The sequence below is a fragment of the Eimeria necatrix genome, genomic scaffold (assembly GCF_000499385.1).
Source record: "Eimeria necatrix Houghton genomic scaffold, Enh_scaff287, whole genome shotgun sequence".
Classification (NCBI taxonomy): domain Eukaryota; phylum Apicomplexa; class Conoidasida; order Eucoccidiorida; family Eimeriidae; genus Eimeria; species Eimeria necatrix.
Genome location: NW_013653421.1, coordinates 16,858 through 32,500, shown reverse-complemented (window position 1 = coordinate 32,500; position 15,643 = coordinate 16,858). Strand labels below are relative to the sequence as shown.

The 15,643-nt window shown below is 48.1% G+C and overlaps 3 protein-coding genes across 3 annotated transcripts; all 3 read right to left on the bottom strand.

Moving 5' to 3' along the window:
* Nucleotides 1-6,398: 6,398 nt before the first annotated feature.
* Nucleotides 6,399-9,924, bottom strand: ENH_00039080 (SAG family member; the record flags this gene model as incomplete). The annotated part of the gene is given in 10 exon segments (XM_013580639.1): nucleotides 6,399-6,522; nucleotides 6,783-6,971; nucleotides 7,113-7,602; nucleotides 7,847-7,932; nucleotides 8,188-8,421; nucleotides 8,618-8,751; nucleotides 8,949-9,136; nucleotides 9,248-9,309; nucleotides 9,560-9,903; nucleotides 9,907-9,924. Coding segments are annotated over 10 exon segments (1,869 nt in total).
* Nucleotides 9,925-10,116: 192 nt separating this feature from the next.
* On the bottom strand, nucleotides 10,117-10,672 carry ENH_00039070 (hypothetical protein, conserved; the record flags this gene model as incomplete). The annotated part of the gene is given in 3 exon segments (XM_013580638.1): nucleotides 10,117-10,311; nucleotides 10,316-10,320; nucleotides 10,534-10,672. Coding segments are annotated over 3 exon segments (339 nt in total).
* Nucleotides 10,673-13,486: 2,814 nt separating this feature from the next.
* On the bottom strand, nucleotides 13,487-15,010 carry ENH_00039060 (hypothetical protein, conserved; the record flags this gene model as incomplete). Its single annotated transcript, XM_013580637.1, has 1 exon — nucleotides 13,487-15,010. The coding sequence occupies one exon, from the start codon at nucleotides 15,008-15,010 to the stop codon at nucleotides 13,487-13,489; it is 1,524 nt and encodes a 507-aa protein (XP_013436091.1).
* Nucleotides 15,011-15,643: the final 633 nt, after the last annotated feature.

The following is a 15,643-nucleotide window of genomic DNA, read 5'->3' as shown; positions in this document are numbered from 1 at the left end:
AGCAGCAACCTGCAGCAGCAGTGAAGCTGTTTCTGTGAAGGGGGGTTGCTGAAAATATTCAATTAGTGTTCAAAAACAATTTCAATTTGAATTAACTTAATGAACTTGAACCTTTTAAGGCCCCACGGCACGGAAACCTTCCTATTTGCCGAGCGCTTGTGCACCTCCAAACACTTTTCATTCATTTCAGGGTTTAATGGGACAACTACTGCACACTTTCTCTTTGTTTTGTTTATTTCAGCAGCTTTGATTAGCAGCAGATTTCAGCATTTTCTGGAGCTGAGTTTCAGGGCTTTTCATCCTAGGGTTTCCGAGCCATTTCTGCTGCCATCTGAATTTTCTTCTTTTCGGGGAGTGCGAAAGTCTTCCATTCATGTTTAGCAGCTTTGGAGGCTTTAGCCCCATTAAAGCGCTTTATGCCTCTCGCATTTTTAATTTTCATTTATTGTTGTTGTTGAATTAGTGCTGCGTCAGCAGCATTAATTTAGAAATAATGACGAATTCCGGCTGCGCTCTCCCCAGCCTTCAGCAGCAGCTGTGCTGCAGCAGTGTTCTGTGCTCAGCAGCAGCTGCTGCTGAAATGGCAGCAAAAAGCACTGAGGTCCTCCAGTCTCTGAAGGAGAGGAAAAAAACCGAAAAGAGATCTGCCAGCAGCAGGTGCTTTCACAACACATGGGAGTCATGTGCAGCAAAAGTGAAAACCCTTGGAGCGCACTACTACTCTTTCGATGCATGCAGTTTTTTTCTGTTTGCTGAGTCGTTAAGCTTCTTGGCTTTGCTGGTGGTCGCGAAAAGAATTTCTTTTCCCGTTTAACCCTTTGTCAGCTGCTGGGTCTAGTGCCAGTTCGCGCCATGTTGAGTCTAGGAGCGCCAGCAACCCCAGAATTACTTTATTTGTTTATTTTGTCATTCGCTTTCCAATGTTTTTGTTTAGTTATCTCTGGTTCGAGTGCAGACCGCTGCTGCACAACAATGTGCGGCACTTTGAACTGCTTTGCGCAGCCCTGTTGCAAGTAGTGGTTCATTGGCTTTCTACTTTTTTAGACTTTCTGTTGCGGCCTCATAACTGTCAGTTCCAGCAGATGTTTTTGCTAAACAAATAATATTCCCATATGAGGAAAACTGTGGAGGCAGGAAACAAACGACCAGAGAAATTCACGATTGCAGACTTGTGGCAGGGAGAATAGTATCCCAACCATTTCAAATCGTTGGCCCACGCCCTGTCTTACAGCAAATTAAATTCCTTTTTGGTTTGGTTTTTCTACACTGAGTTGCTGATTAAAGCTTTTCTTGATTTGGTGTTTCTTCACTAAGTGCTGAGAATATAACAGCGACTGCCACGTGGCTGTCGATGCTTTCCCGGAGAGAATTCAAGAAGCTGCAGGAGCAGACAAGCCTTAGGCAGCTAGCTGTTCGCTGCATGCTGGCAGTCAACTGGCCAGCCACAACTGGAATTCAGAATCTTCTAAATGGATTTCGTAATAAGCTGCTAAGCAAGTGACAGCACACAGTGACAGCCAGCCTCAGCAATACTTCAGGAAAACATTAAACCAAGTCTCCCTTAGAAATAAAGTGACCACTACGTTCTTTCTAAGGCTCCAGCAGGCGCCAGCGGCTGCGTAGGATGAGTAAACCCTTGCCGTGCAAGTCGCACTCTTATCCTCTGTAAATTCAAGAGTGCTACCTTGTTAAGCTTCAGCCCTGCCAACCCCAAAGCTGTCTGTGGTGGGAAAGCTTGCCTTATTGCTCCTTTAGCGGAGCAGCACTGGCAGCTGCATGCAAGCACATTTAAATTGAGCAAAGGCTGAATTAAAAGACACTTAAATCAGGCATAGGCATAATGTTGCAGTCTGTGATTTCGAGGACAGCTCATGGTAAATCGCGTCTGTGTTCTTTTGTACAGTGTCCCGCAAGTGCATCTTATTTTTGTTTTTCTGCTGGTCTCCTGTAGAATGCCCCGGGTCATACCATAGAATATAACATAACATAGAAATGCGGCCCCTTTGTGTGCTTCGGACGTGCGCATGCAGCACCTGTGGTTGGCTGTTTTCACGGAAAGTGGGGGGAAGGACTTCGTTGCTAATTGCAGCATCGAGAGGGAAACCAGTGGTGAGCCGGGGGCAAGAGGCAGCCAATGCAGCACGTGGTTTGTATATCTGAAACCCAGTGAATGTCGCCTCATATAAGCACTTCAACAATGACAGAATGGAAGAAATGGGAGACAATGCCCCAGAATAACTGCTTGCAGCACAAGAGAGTCCGCCAGCGAGGCGTAAAACCACATTGAACATCCATGCCAGAAGGGAACAGTTCCCTTAGCTTCGCAAGCTGCAGAGGCCGCTGCGGAACTCCACTGCATAGCGGGGAAACTGGTTTCCCTCTCGATGCTGCAATTAGCGACTAAGCCCTTTCACCCGCTTTCCGTGAAAACAGCCAACCACAGGTGCTGCATGCGCACGTCCGAAGCACACAAAGGGGCCGCATTTCTATGGTATGTTATATTCTATGGTATGACAAGAAAGCGACGCCAAGCCGCGAAGATGACGAGCGGAGGGATATGGAGGACGCAGAAGCGAGCCATCGCAGCAGTTCCTGTTAGGCGTACTAATCCTTGCCAGCTTGACTGTCTTTTTGTGACTGTATGCAGTGAACAACCTCTAATGCTCATTCACTTTTGGGAGCAGACATGCGTATATGCTACATTCAGTGCGTGCAATCCATTTAAGACTACCACGCCATTAAAACGACCTCTAGGGCAGTGGCAGCGCAATCGGCAGGGCGTGTTTTCGCACTCAGCTCACGTCAGGGTGCACCTGCCAAGTTGTTGTTTGTGCGTCAGATTGCTAAAAATGGGTGAAGCCGTAGCCAAATGCATTCAGGTTGCACCGCCTCTGCAGAGCAATGATCAGCAGACAAATATTTCTTTTCGCAATTCAGGGTTGAATAATCAGTTGCTGAAAGCTCTTACTAATGTCGGACTACAGTTGCATTGGCTCCTGTGGGGCTTTTAACTTGTATGCATGAATCACGCGCTTTTTGTCTCGGCGCAAAACTTCCCACACGACCATTACGGTGCTGAGTGCCTTTGTGGCGTGCGAAATTTGCTCATATGATTAAGGGCAGTGTGAAAACAGATGGAAATTTGGCCATTGCACAACGCCGTTCCGATATGGGTTCCAAATCAGGTGGCGATGACGTGCACAATAACTTTAAATGTGCGTTGTGCATATACATATATAGATAGTCACCTTTCACGTGCAGTCTAACTGCCAGATGAAATAAAGACCCCCTACAGCGTTCCGGGAGCTATATTTTTGTGCGCCTTTTCACGAATAATTATTCCAAGCGCTTCAAAGAAGAGCGATTTAACTGTAGATTAATGTTTGGTTTCAACAAGAAAAGAAAAACAGGAAAGGTATGTCCAGTGCTTATAATGCACAGTGTGGAGGAGAGCAAAGCAACGTGGCAGCAAGAACGGTCACACGTTAATCTTCTGCCGTTTGACATCAAAACGCTCTGATTAAAGCTGAAACTATTTAGGGCGGAAATAGGGCGCAGTCGGGCTTTAGAACTCATTAACAAAAGCCTGCTAGCCATGAGACGAACGTGAAAATGGAGGAGTGTGTTCCCAATCCAAGCTTGATATCTTTTTTTCCCCATAAACCAATCATTAGCGGCAGCATTTCATTTATAAATCGACAGCTTATGCTTACGGAGTCAGCTGGACAGTTGTGAGCTACAAGGGCTAAAATTCAGACTCTCAAATGAGTAGGTCTCAAGTAATTGACGACACGGTATCTTTGTTTCTAATATTCCTTGCGAAAGCAGTTTCTTGTTGCAGCATCAGAAGACTTTTGCATATTTTAGAGTCAATTAGTCGTTACATTAGCTTTGTTTCATGGGTGAGTGCAAACTTCGAGCTGCTGCCACGTCTGTTTCTGCTTCACTGAGTTGCCTAGGGCACTGTGCAAGTATATCCAGGCCTGGAACGAAGCAGCGTCAAAATGGCTAATTCATGAATATGGCTTTACTTGTGAAGCTTGGTGTTTCAGTAGAATCTGTAAAATCAATAACAGAACAAATTGAGCATCATTCGCTTATTTTTTGCCAGCTTAACGCTGCTGCTGAACCATTATGCACGAAAGTAGCTTTTAGAACGAAATAAGAGCCCTAAAGAATCTCAAATGGTGAAATCCTGACCTCCATGGCTCTTTGTCTTCGGAATAGACCGTGCTAGCTGCTTTTCGATATCGTGAAGAGGGCTACTGTAATTTGAATATTCTTCCCTTGTACTCTTGTTCGACTAAAATCTGCTTTCGACGTTTGTGACCTAACTAAGGCTCGCCTTCAGAAGTGCCCGTGCTTTGCCTAATAGCTTGTCTGCAAATTGAGCTGGTACCCATGATAAGATCTCAAAGATTTAAAGCGCAACGCACCTTTTAGTTTCACCGCAAGAGGCAATTTTGGTGACATCAAACGGAGCTGAAGTGCTGATAACGCTGAGTAATGCTCTGCACATTATTCGGCACCCCATTCTGGCCACAACGGAAATGCTCGTAATCTTGCAAAGAGCTAGCAACGCTGCATATGAATCTTACAGTACAAGCATCATTGCCCTTTGCGTAAACATTTTAGCTAAAAGTTTCAAAGGCTGTTAATTTGGAGGGAGCGTCAACACTCCTTTGGCTCCTCTCATGGGTCCTGTTTGCAATGCAAAACGGCCCAAGGTGAAAGTCGCTATTCGACTTTTTCTTCTGATATCAGGCTTGATGGCATCAGGCTTGACCTGGAGATGCAATGAGACAATTGCCGCAGCGAGAAGACGTACGAGTTACGAATATTTTTTTTCATGTTTGGATTTTAAAAATGTGGAGCACAAAATCCTTGTTGCAAGCGTCTTCGGAGCTCACGGGAAAATAGCAGAATGAAGAACAGAAAATGAGCAAACAAGCTCATCTTTTGTTCCGTATGCCACAGAGTAGTTGCTGGAGATCATGTAGACACGAGGTAAGCTGAACTATCCGGTTTGAGACGGCTTCATGCAAAACGCTAAACTAAACATTCCCACTGTAGAAACCAAACATGAAAGGGCAAATTTGGAGCCATGTAACCGCAAATCAATGCTGCTTAGAAGATTCATGATTGATTTAAATGTTGTAGTTTGACACAATGAAGCTTCGGCTATGCAATGGAATTTAACAAAATGCAGTCCAGCCATGAATTTTAATGTCTTTACCATTCGTAAACAGATCACATCAGGTCTTTTGCCGAGCTCGATTGTGGCGTCGAAACCGAGTATGTGAAATTATTAGACTTTTAAAAGCTTTGTAAGCCCGCTCTACAGAATATCCCAGCTCCATTTGAAGTGGCAGGCAGGCGGGACTCTTACGTTAGGCTCTTAAGACCCCTCACTTGCAAATTACGGCTAACAGTGGTTTTTGCTCTCGGCACAGCAGCGCAAAATACTAGTACCAAATGCAAAAGCACTAAAGGCAACACACGGCTACAAATGCAAGAGCGAAAATATTATAGAAGAAGGCATGTTATTTCCAAGTGTCTTACCTAAAGTCTAAGCATTTTTTTCAACACTCAAATCAGGCATGTTTTGTGCTTATTTAGTAAGATTTGCTGTCTACCGCATTCTGCATTTGGCCTACCCCAGCCCCAGCTCCCCGAAAGGTGCACTTTGTAGGTGTGGGAATACATAAAAGTTCGTGGAGCATGTAGCGCCTGCCGTATTAGCTTCTGGTTTCAATTATTTGTGATAGGCTGGTTCTACATTGCAATGACCCCTCGTTTTGTGACATGCGGCGGCCTTCCTAAGAAGAGAGCCCTCCGATTACATATTCCCAGAGCTCGCAGCAGCCTAGCGTCTCGTCATCAATAGACAAAATAGATTATCTCTCGGGATACCCTGAAAGGTGAGCGTACCGCTGCAGTTTTCTAGGTTGTTTGGCTTGAGAAAGACTACTTGGTTACTAGCTTGGAATCATGCACACTTACGACGGCACGCTGTACTCGTCCCACATTTTTTGAGTCTTCACTTTCTGCCGCTCACTCTATTAAGTGTTAAACGCCTTTCACTGGCACGTTACAGCCGGAAACGGGCTTTCGCAGAGGCTAGGATCTGCTTAAAATTCCAACAAGAGTACTCTGCAGTGATAGAATTAGGGAAGTCTACGGACGGTTTCTCTAAAGAACTATACTACGGTGCCCTGAGAAGGTCGCAGCAGATCTGTGCATTCACGAATAACACTCAATTAAAGCAAGAACAGGACAAAAGTGTTCACGGCGTAAAGCTGCAGCAAGGGCACCTTTACAAAGATCACCGGTGCCGCTGCTTGACGTTCAACCCGCGAAGCAAAGGGCAACCGTTCTATGTCACTTTCTGCATTCACTTAGAAGTTGAATGCAAAGGCAACAGCCGCTACCAAGGCGGTGCTAAGGAGGGTAGTGGAGAAAGCAGCTGGAGCGCCGTTGCCTTGAGACATGGTCTCAGAAACCTTTTTCCAGGTGCTCTCGCTGAAAGCAAACAAATAAGGGCAGATCGCAGGAAAAATTGTCAACAGATTTCGTTTCCGAGTGGAACTGCCAACTAAGCAGCTAGAACGATCTAATGAGTAGCGCTCGTGTTGCTTTATAATCAGAGAAGGACTTCAGTAGTCATCCGCACGGACTACTACTTGAAGGTATACGAGAGGCTGCAGAATCCACTCGTTGTGTGTGAGAAGCTTTATATTGACGGAAAAGGCTAAGAATCTCCTCTAGTCGTGAACACTTACGATATGGGTGCTTTATCCTTGGTGAAGACTGCAGGAGAGAGCTCGCAAACGATACCTTGCTGGTCGCAGCCCCCAACACTGTAGCAGGCGGCTGTGGTACTCTCTCCTTCGCTGATGAGGGAAACGAAGTTTGTTGCATCGCCCTTTTTGTAAACAGTCTCGCTGGTGGTGTAAGCTGGTGGGATTGCGCTGAGCACCACACACAGTTCACAGACAGAGAGAGCTAGGCCACCGTTAAGGGCAAAAGGCAGCGGCGCAGCAACTGCTGGGTTGTTATGTCGCAATGTACTGCGAAAAAAAGGTTAATGTTCTGCGTGACAGAACCCCCACCTGAATTGTTCATATCCCTTCTTCCAGGCGGCAACAGCAACGGAGCAAGTGGCTTCAGTGCCAGAGTAGTACATCAAGCTCTTTGTCATATTTGTGTCCTGTGATGAGAAAAGCAGCGCAAAACAGGGGAACGTGGTACATTTTGCCTCGCCTGATTCCAGACGAGATAGGAAATGCACAAAATGCCGATTTTTGCCGTTTCGGTGGTGCTCCGTGAAGCGTCTTGCAACCAAAACTAATACGAAGAGGAAGCTGTTGAAAGTTACTATGCGCATGGCCAAGATGTAATGAAATGGAGCTCGTGAGCAGCTCACCATAATCGTGACAGTGCCATTCTTGAGAGCTTCGCAAGTCACGCCACTCATGGGCTCGCTAAGCTGTGTGTTTCTTGTTGCTTTCGCACTGGCCTTGGCTTCTGTGAAGCCCTTCAAGCCCAGGGTTTCTTGCGTGCGGAAGCCGTTGATCTCCTTGACGCAGCTCTTGTCTTCCTCTATTGCAACATGGATAGAGAAAGCACACGACGCACTTGTGTCTCTTACTTGCGCGGCAATTCTCTCTCTTACAAGCACTTGTGTCTCTAATATAAGATGAGCTAGCAGCGGCACCAGACGACGGTAAATTATTACGGCACAAACGACACGACAGAAGTGCTGAAGCTCTGTGAAATGAAGGCAATGCCTGACAGTGCTTTCACCGCGCTTGAGACTTTCAGCGAGAGTGTGCCACTGCCTTACGGAGTCTAGTGAAAGAAATGCTGGTAGGGGGCTCGGGTTCGGGTTCAGGCTCCTCTGTGGCCGTGATTTTGTTCCAGGTTTCCTCACTGCTCACACAAGGCCGCTTTACATTCTTCTACAGGCTTGCCTCAATAGAACTTGTGGGCTAATCATTTTCTGCACTCTCGAGGGCTGGCTGTATAAGAACAGCGGAACGCTAGGCTCCGAATGAGTGGACTGTTCGACGGTTTGTTCAGAAAAGGGAACTAGTTCAGAAATTCGAGCCACAACAAAGCACTTAGGATATTGCAGTGGAGAGCGAATATGTTCTCGTCTAGTGTTTCCTGCAGACCATGACATACCTGATGGGCTGTTGACCCTGGACTAGTGTCGGCGCTTTAACGAAGCAAATGAGTGCGGAGTTTGTGCAGCCAGTGGCATCATAGCATCTCATTTCGCGGGCCTCGTCAACCATCATTGAGACGTAGCCGGCCACTTCGCTTTTGTAGTAGATTTCAGTGCCTCCCGAGCTTCTTGTGCGCCGGGCTCTCTTCATTACCTCACTCTTAGGCTCGAATGCAGGTGGGCGCTCTTCTCTGCACGCAGCATATTCTTTCAAAACTCAAATGATGTGAAGACATTGTGGGAAAGTAGGCCTTCACTGTGACAGGGCAATCTCTTTGCGAAAGAGAGTCTTCACGAATGCTCAAGACCAACAGCAACGCCCCCCTTGATTCAGCATATTTTATAGCTTTTTGTGTTGCGCAGCGCCAAAGAATCCACTACCACTACTGGCTGGTAGCGAAGCGGACACCGACTGACCCAAGCTGATCAAGACCAGTTTGCCAGAAGGCGACGGTTTCATCCGCTGTAGGAACCGCTTCACCTTCTTTGGAATAGTAAATCAGGGTGTACTCCTCTTGCACCTGAGAATAGGTTGCACCATGTCAAATGAAGCTGCATGGCGTCCAAGCAAGCTACAAAGCTAACTCAAGAATTATTTTATAAATTCATGATGCCCAAACACTACAAAGGGCTGTGGTTGCACCAAGACGATCGACAGTATTCAAAAACGGGTAAAAGCCGCATTACGGCTTGCTTTGCTGTGGGTATGGAAACTCACCACTGGGTCGATTGTCGAGCTGTTGATCTGCTCGCATGTCAGAGCGTACAGTGCATTTTCATAAGATGTTGCGGCGCTCTTTTCCTTGAACTCCCCTAATTCTGCACTCTGCGCGGCAGTGAATGCATCGAGTTTCAGGTCCTCTGCACCTCTCACGGCATTCACCGCATCCAGGAGGTCTTCGCCCGCTGCACATCATGAAAGCGGAAGGCAGTCACCGAACAATGGCACTGGCAGCCGCCTACTCCGCCAATTCTCCTGAATCCAGGCCCAGCATTTATTCTGAAAGTGCATCCTACCATGCTCAGCCAAGACAGGCTTTGTCTTCTTGTATTCATCGTATTTGTGCCACATCTGACGGCTGCAGCCATTACAAACACACAGGCCAATCACTGCGCCTAAAAGCCTGCCACTGGCTTAAGAAAATTTTGCATTTTGAACTGAAAAAGCCCTGTTATTTGCTAGCTTTCCACTCTGCCCTCTGAGGTGAGATATGAACGTAAAACATGTGGCGGCTTTTGGCAAGCAAGCTACATGTGAAACGTAGAACTGTGGCAACTTGGTGAGCCAGCCAGGTGAGGCTTGCATCGTGAATGCTGTGCAGAGCTCACGTTACAGGACTTGCGCTAGCTTCTATGCCAGAGGGCTTAATGTAGCAGACGAGAATCGTGTCATCCCCGCATTCCGTTGCAGTTCCACAGTAGATGCTCTGCGCCTTGTCACTCAGTAAGCTCACTAGAGCACCAGCATTGTGATCCGCATATGCACCGGATTTGTCTGTATAAACTGGAGGATCTTGCCCGCTGCACATACAGATAGCTGCCTCCACACAACGTGAGCCCGTTGCCATTTGAAGTGTAGACCTAACGTAATGCAGCGGATGACACCCCTTTCCATTGGACCTACTCAAAGGCGTCGTAACCAGTTTCCCATTGTTGGAGAGCTTCTTGGCATGTCATGGCAGTATCGGGCTCATCTGTTCTCGCAGCCGAAATCACGAATACCTTCCCTCCAGTCTCATCAGCCTGCATTAAATTACCCGAGTAATTTTCCTTCCCTTGCATTCCACCGCCCACTCCCTATTTTTTCACAGGCTATCTTTTTTCCCTGCAATTCTTCCTGCTAAAAGTATTTGTTGGGAGAACATATTTTCCTGCAGGTCTGCCTGCTAAAAGCTTGTTACATGCCCTGGTTGACCTACGATATGGTTAAAGTCTCCAGACTTCAATGCAGTGCACTCATTTGCGCCGAGAAAAGTTTGAATGTCAGTGCCAGGAGCTGCACTATCGAGTGCTGCATAGTCGATAGCGGCTGAGTCAATTTTCTTCCGCCATGCGTTTATTGTAACCGTGCAGTATTTATCTTCAGCCTCTGAGGAATGTGGCAGCAGTTGTGGCATCCAAATCTAAAGTTACAAATTTTTGCTGCTACTTTAAAGGCATGCTAGTAAGGTGACGGTATTGCTGTTTTAGACGGCAGCGCTACTTGCTCTTGACACCCTCCCTAAACTCTGCACGGAAAAACGTGTCGACGAAACACTTGCAGGGTCGCCAATAGCTCTTGAACAAGGTCCGTTTCAGTTTACCTATGGGTGTTAAATCAGTTGCGTTTGAGTTTCGCACAGTTCGGAGTGCCCTGCCATTTTGACTGAAGGCAGTTGCGAAGCTCCCCTGCGCTATAGCGGCCGCGACCGCAAATGCGGCGCAAGTGCAGAGCGATTTCATTGCTGAAACGACCAAAACAAAAAGTGGTTTCCTAAATTAATCTAAGTGCGCCAGATAAAATGTTTTAGGATTGTTCTCTTGCCTACAATCGGATGGCGGGCCGTGCATCGTCCAACGGTGCTGTGGCGGGGCTCCCAGAGTCGATGCGGCTACCTTCGCACAAGTGCACCTGTGAGTGCCCGCCTACACCCAGAGCTACGTTCACATTTTGAAGCATTCCATTAGAATAAGCAAAGCAAAATTTCATAATAAGTATGCCAATTTAGGTCGAATGCTTACCTGAGGCCCAATGTCGTTTGTTGCATCAGTAGGTCACTCCCGACCCCTTTCCAACCGTTGGCCTGAAGAGCACGCACGCAGTGAATGACCAAGTTGCTTTCATATAATATGCTTTTTCTTCCTTAAATAACAAATTTTAAACGCAGTGTTTCCTGTTTTCAGCCGTAAAATTAGCAGCGCCGCCCAGCCGAGTAGCCTGCTCCAGGCACGCCATTTTAGAACAAGTCACAACCACGCGGGCTCATCCTTTTTTGTTTGCTCCTGGAGTGCACTGCGGGGGAGCTGATGTGCATAGGCACACAAATAACTGATAGCACGCAACTGACATCGAGTTTCCCTCAGAAACGGTTTTGTTTTTTTTCAATGTATCACTCAGAAAGAAAGGGAAACTGCTTCCCCCGATCACTGTTGGTCTCGCATCAGTCGGCCTTTAGCTCACAGAAGCGGCCCGCTGAATTTTTTTTCTTAGTGTGCTCAGCCTTACTGAACATTTACAATATACTTGATTCATTAGAGCTTATACGAACCTTGCGTATGCAAAGAAAACTGATGAGAGGAGGCTCTGCATTTCAGCGTAGTCCGCCGCACTCACTTCTTTTCCGCTCTGCCCCACAAACCCCGCCCGTGAGTTTTGGGAGAGGCAAAATGCTATAAAAACATTATACTTGATAAAAATTCTTCCATGAGTTAGCGTCTCGCTGCTAACACCTGTGGTGTTTGCCTGTCCATGGAGCTAAATTCGCCTCTCCTTTGACTGCACGTGTCGCACAGGGGAGTGCTTGTGGCTATCGCACAGTGAGTGTCATACGGTTAACAGTTTCTCCAGAAGTTTCGGGACCTACCACACGCATACTACTGCTTAGCTCCTTTGGAAATTTCCCTAGCCAAGCCCCTTGGCCAACTGCAACTGACACCGACGTGCCCTAGCCAACAAGTGCAGTAAAGCGCACTTCCCTTGGGGCCTAAAAGGTAATGGCGACAGTCTTGCCGAACTCTTTGTTTACCTCTGTAGTCCCCCATGGTCATGCAGCAGCAACAGTTCATGGAGAGACCTGGTACCATTTTGGACAAAGCAGAACAGCAACAGATTCTTTCATGAGCTGTTGAAGCCCGTGTGCAGCCGTCTTTCTTATTTACTACATACATATTCCTAAGTTTTGTATAGTTGTTGCATTATGTCCACACCCTAGGAGCCATACAGCTCGTGAAACCGATTTTATCCTAAGCAGATGAGGAAACGGAAAAAAATGTCATTTTTGCAGATATTCCCCTGCAGCAGAACCAAATAACGCCCTCTGTCCTAGCATTGAGGACATCTTTCGCCGCCTTCATAGAATTTACCCTCGTAATTGGTCCCAAAGTAGCATATAATATAGGCCCCGGCAACAGGGTGGTGCGCGGCACCAGTAAGTTGGTCAAGTATCACCAACAGAGGTCCAGAGGCAGCTTGCGGACAGCCACGAAACTGCAGGCTTTTTCTTTTGTCAGCTCTATTTCTTTCTGCTCTGCATGGGAGTCGAAGTAAGTGCCGGCAGTTTTTTTCTTCTCTCGTGCATTTCGGGAAGCTCCTTAGAACACAGCGAGGTGGGCTGATTCGTGGTACGCAGAGCCTTTACATTAAACGAGCTGGTAGCAGCTCTCACTCGACCTGAAGCTACAGCATGAGGCATAAAAAGAAGAAGTATCAGTCATGAACAGGTGAGGCGGGCGTGTGCCCAGCCAAAGCCTGAAATTTATGCACTCAGTGAATCTACAGGCCCTGGGATAACGGGCACAGTGGAAGAGAGGTAGCAAAGAACTGCTCCAGTAACAACACTTTGCTACAGCGCTCCGAAACTTTGCCTGCCACATCGAATTAGCGTGGATTCCGGGTGTGGTCCGTCTACAATGAAGGCAGTTTGCTTTTCTTTAACATCATTGTTGCAGCTTTTGTCCTCTCAACTATTGTTGCCCTGATTGCGGGACCATTTAGCGCTACATGCTTTTACGCAGCTGCAGTTTCCCGTTTGCGAAGTAGCGGCTTAGCCTTACAAGGCGGCCGACGCACTAACGCGCCAGCATGTTGAGATGCCTGCACTTGCTGTTTGATGGGCTACAAGAAATTGCAAAAGTTTTGCTGGGCCGCTGTGCACCGCTTTGATTGAGGAAAAGCCTCGCTTGTTACATGCCGTGAAGCTTCCGCTGCCAGACAGAAGACGTCTGGATGACAATATTGTCTCGAGCTATGTAGCACAAATGCTTCAAAAAAGGCACATACCAACAGGCTAGTATCGGAACCTCGCGGTGAAATGTGTGAAAACTGCCCAACACAACGTTAAGTGTATTTTTTCAAGACTACGGCGGCCAGAAGGCCATGCAGTCACAGCCAGCAACATCCCTTTTATCGCATCTTGGAGTTCAAACGGATGAAAATGGACGCAAAAGCAAGACTTGATGATCCCAAACACACTGTTGTTCGACCCCTAAAGTCTAAACGATAGCGATGAATTACACTTCAGAAGTTCAAAAATAATCTCGACTGCGGTTCCTTCCACCTCAGCGCAACGCCAATTCAGGCCGCAGGCTGGAAGTAAGGAATGCATGCAGCTTCGCTGCATGTTTCAAAAGAAAGCTGCCTTCAGGTGCTGAGCCTCCCCTAACACCAGTAGGACAGCCTACAAATTCGCCTCTCCAACATGGACTGACGGTTGGGAGGAAAAACCCGCGAGAAAGAGCAGTTTCCCGCATGTTTTTTTGCTTGCCTAGAAGTGTAAAAGTCCACAAGCGAGGAACCAACGGCTGGACCGAGGGATTAAGCCAGGAATGTTTCTCTTCTTTTTGCCGACGCTGCAAACCTGGAGTGACGCCGAAAGCCCTGACTAAGCTCACAGCAAACGCAAGCAAAGCAACACCACCAACTCTGCAGCATATTACCGAAATGGTGAATTCATGATTATTCTGCAAATAACATTTCAAAAACCAGTCGCAGATCGGGTGTTTCCAACGGAGAAATGCCACGAGCATCTTACTCATTGCTGCTGGAGTGGCTCTAGCGGGCACTACCGGCAAAGCAACTCCTCTGTCCTGCGTGCCCAGCAACAAGGAACTCGTGTGCGGCAAAACGTCAGCAATACTGGCGTCAGGGCATAGTGCAGCTCCAACAGGTTCTTCCGCGGCTTCCGAAGCTGTTTCTGGCGCAGGCATTGCTGCCGAGAGGTCCAGCTGCAGCAGCAGTTGCTGCGCCTGCTGCAGTGTATGCATGCAGCGGAGTTGAAGGTGCTCGAGCTTGTGGGGAATTCGAATGGCTAAAGTATTTATAAATGAAATGGCAAGCTGGATGTGCTGCTGCAGCAACAGCAATTCATCCGCACCAAAAGGAGGCTGCATCAACGGAGTCGCAGCAACTCCAGACAGCCCACTGCACGGCCGCGGCCTCCACGGAGCTGCTCCTCGGGCCCCTAGAGTCACTATACTGAGGCTGAAAGGCAAAGCCATCAGCCGAAAGTGCCACAGTTGCAGAGCACTAGCAGCACGTTCCGCTGCTGCAGCACTGCACTGCGCGTCTTCCGAAGGCCTCAGTGGTCCGCTGCGGGCTGTGGCTGGCTGTTCGGAGTCTGAGGAAGAAAGCTTTTCACCGATTGACTGCAGCTGCGCTGCTGCCTCACCAAGAAGCGCAGCAGCTTGCAGCCGCAGGACCGGATCTCCCTGCCCCAGCGCTGCTGCTGCAGTGGCAATTTCCGCAGCAACTGCAGCGCCTTCCTTTGCTGCAGCGGACAAGTGCACTTCTTCACCGCAAACTGCCCGTCCGCCGCCGCTGCGATGAACTGCACGCGCAGCGGCGAGGCTTGCGAACCACAGCGGGTCTTGCAGAAGCTGCAGGTGGCACTTTGCTGACGCAGCAGCCACAGAAGTGAATGCTAACGGGTGTTTCCTTTCTAGTTGTACAAAAGGGTAACTTCGAGGCCACGCTGCTTTCGCTGCAGTGCGCCGCGTGCTCGCCTCACTTGCCTCATCTGGCCATCCGCAGCTTTCGCTCGCTGCATGGGATGATGCAACGAGAGGAGGCGCAGAGCCTGTCATCCTCGAGCTTCCGGCATGCTGGTTTGTTCTGTATCTCTCTGAAGAATGGTGAAGTGCCGTGGGGTGGAACAGGAGCTCCTCAAGGGCTGCGCTGACCTCAAGGCAAAACTTGTGGAGGCTAAGGCCTCTATGCTTGATAAGTGTGCGTCAGCTGAAAATATAATGCATTGTCAGAAGTGGCTGGAGGAGGCTTTACTGCGATGCGACGATTTTGCGGTTTCTCTGGCCACGCAATTGGCCTCCACAGCCACCGGCACCGAAAAATGGGTCAGTCCGAGCTCAGAGTTGTTGGCATTTTTAATATGGTGTTCATTCTTCGCCTTCTGTTACTTTATTGGAGCGAGCTAGCACAACGTCACTCGGCAGAAGCCAAAGTGGCTGCAACCTTGCATGCTCCTGCAGGTCTGATCCTAAGCGACCCTCTAAGCACCTGCCGTTCCGCTTATTCGGATGCGAGGAAATTGTGACGCAGCTTTTTTGATGGAATGGTCTAAGGCAATCGCAACAGATGATTTGACGCAACTCGGGCATGCTTCTTCATTATAGCGCATGCGCAGCAACATTCCGCCGCAGCCACTGCAAAGGTTTTAGCCAGCAGGGGAGCAACACAGCCCTGACAGCTAGTTACCTCTC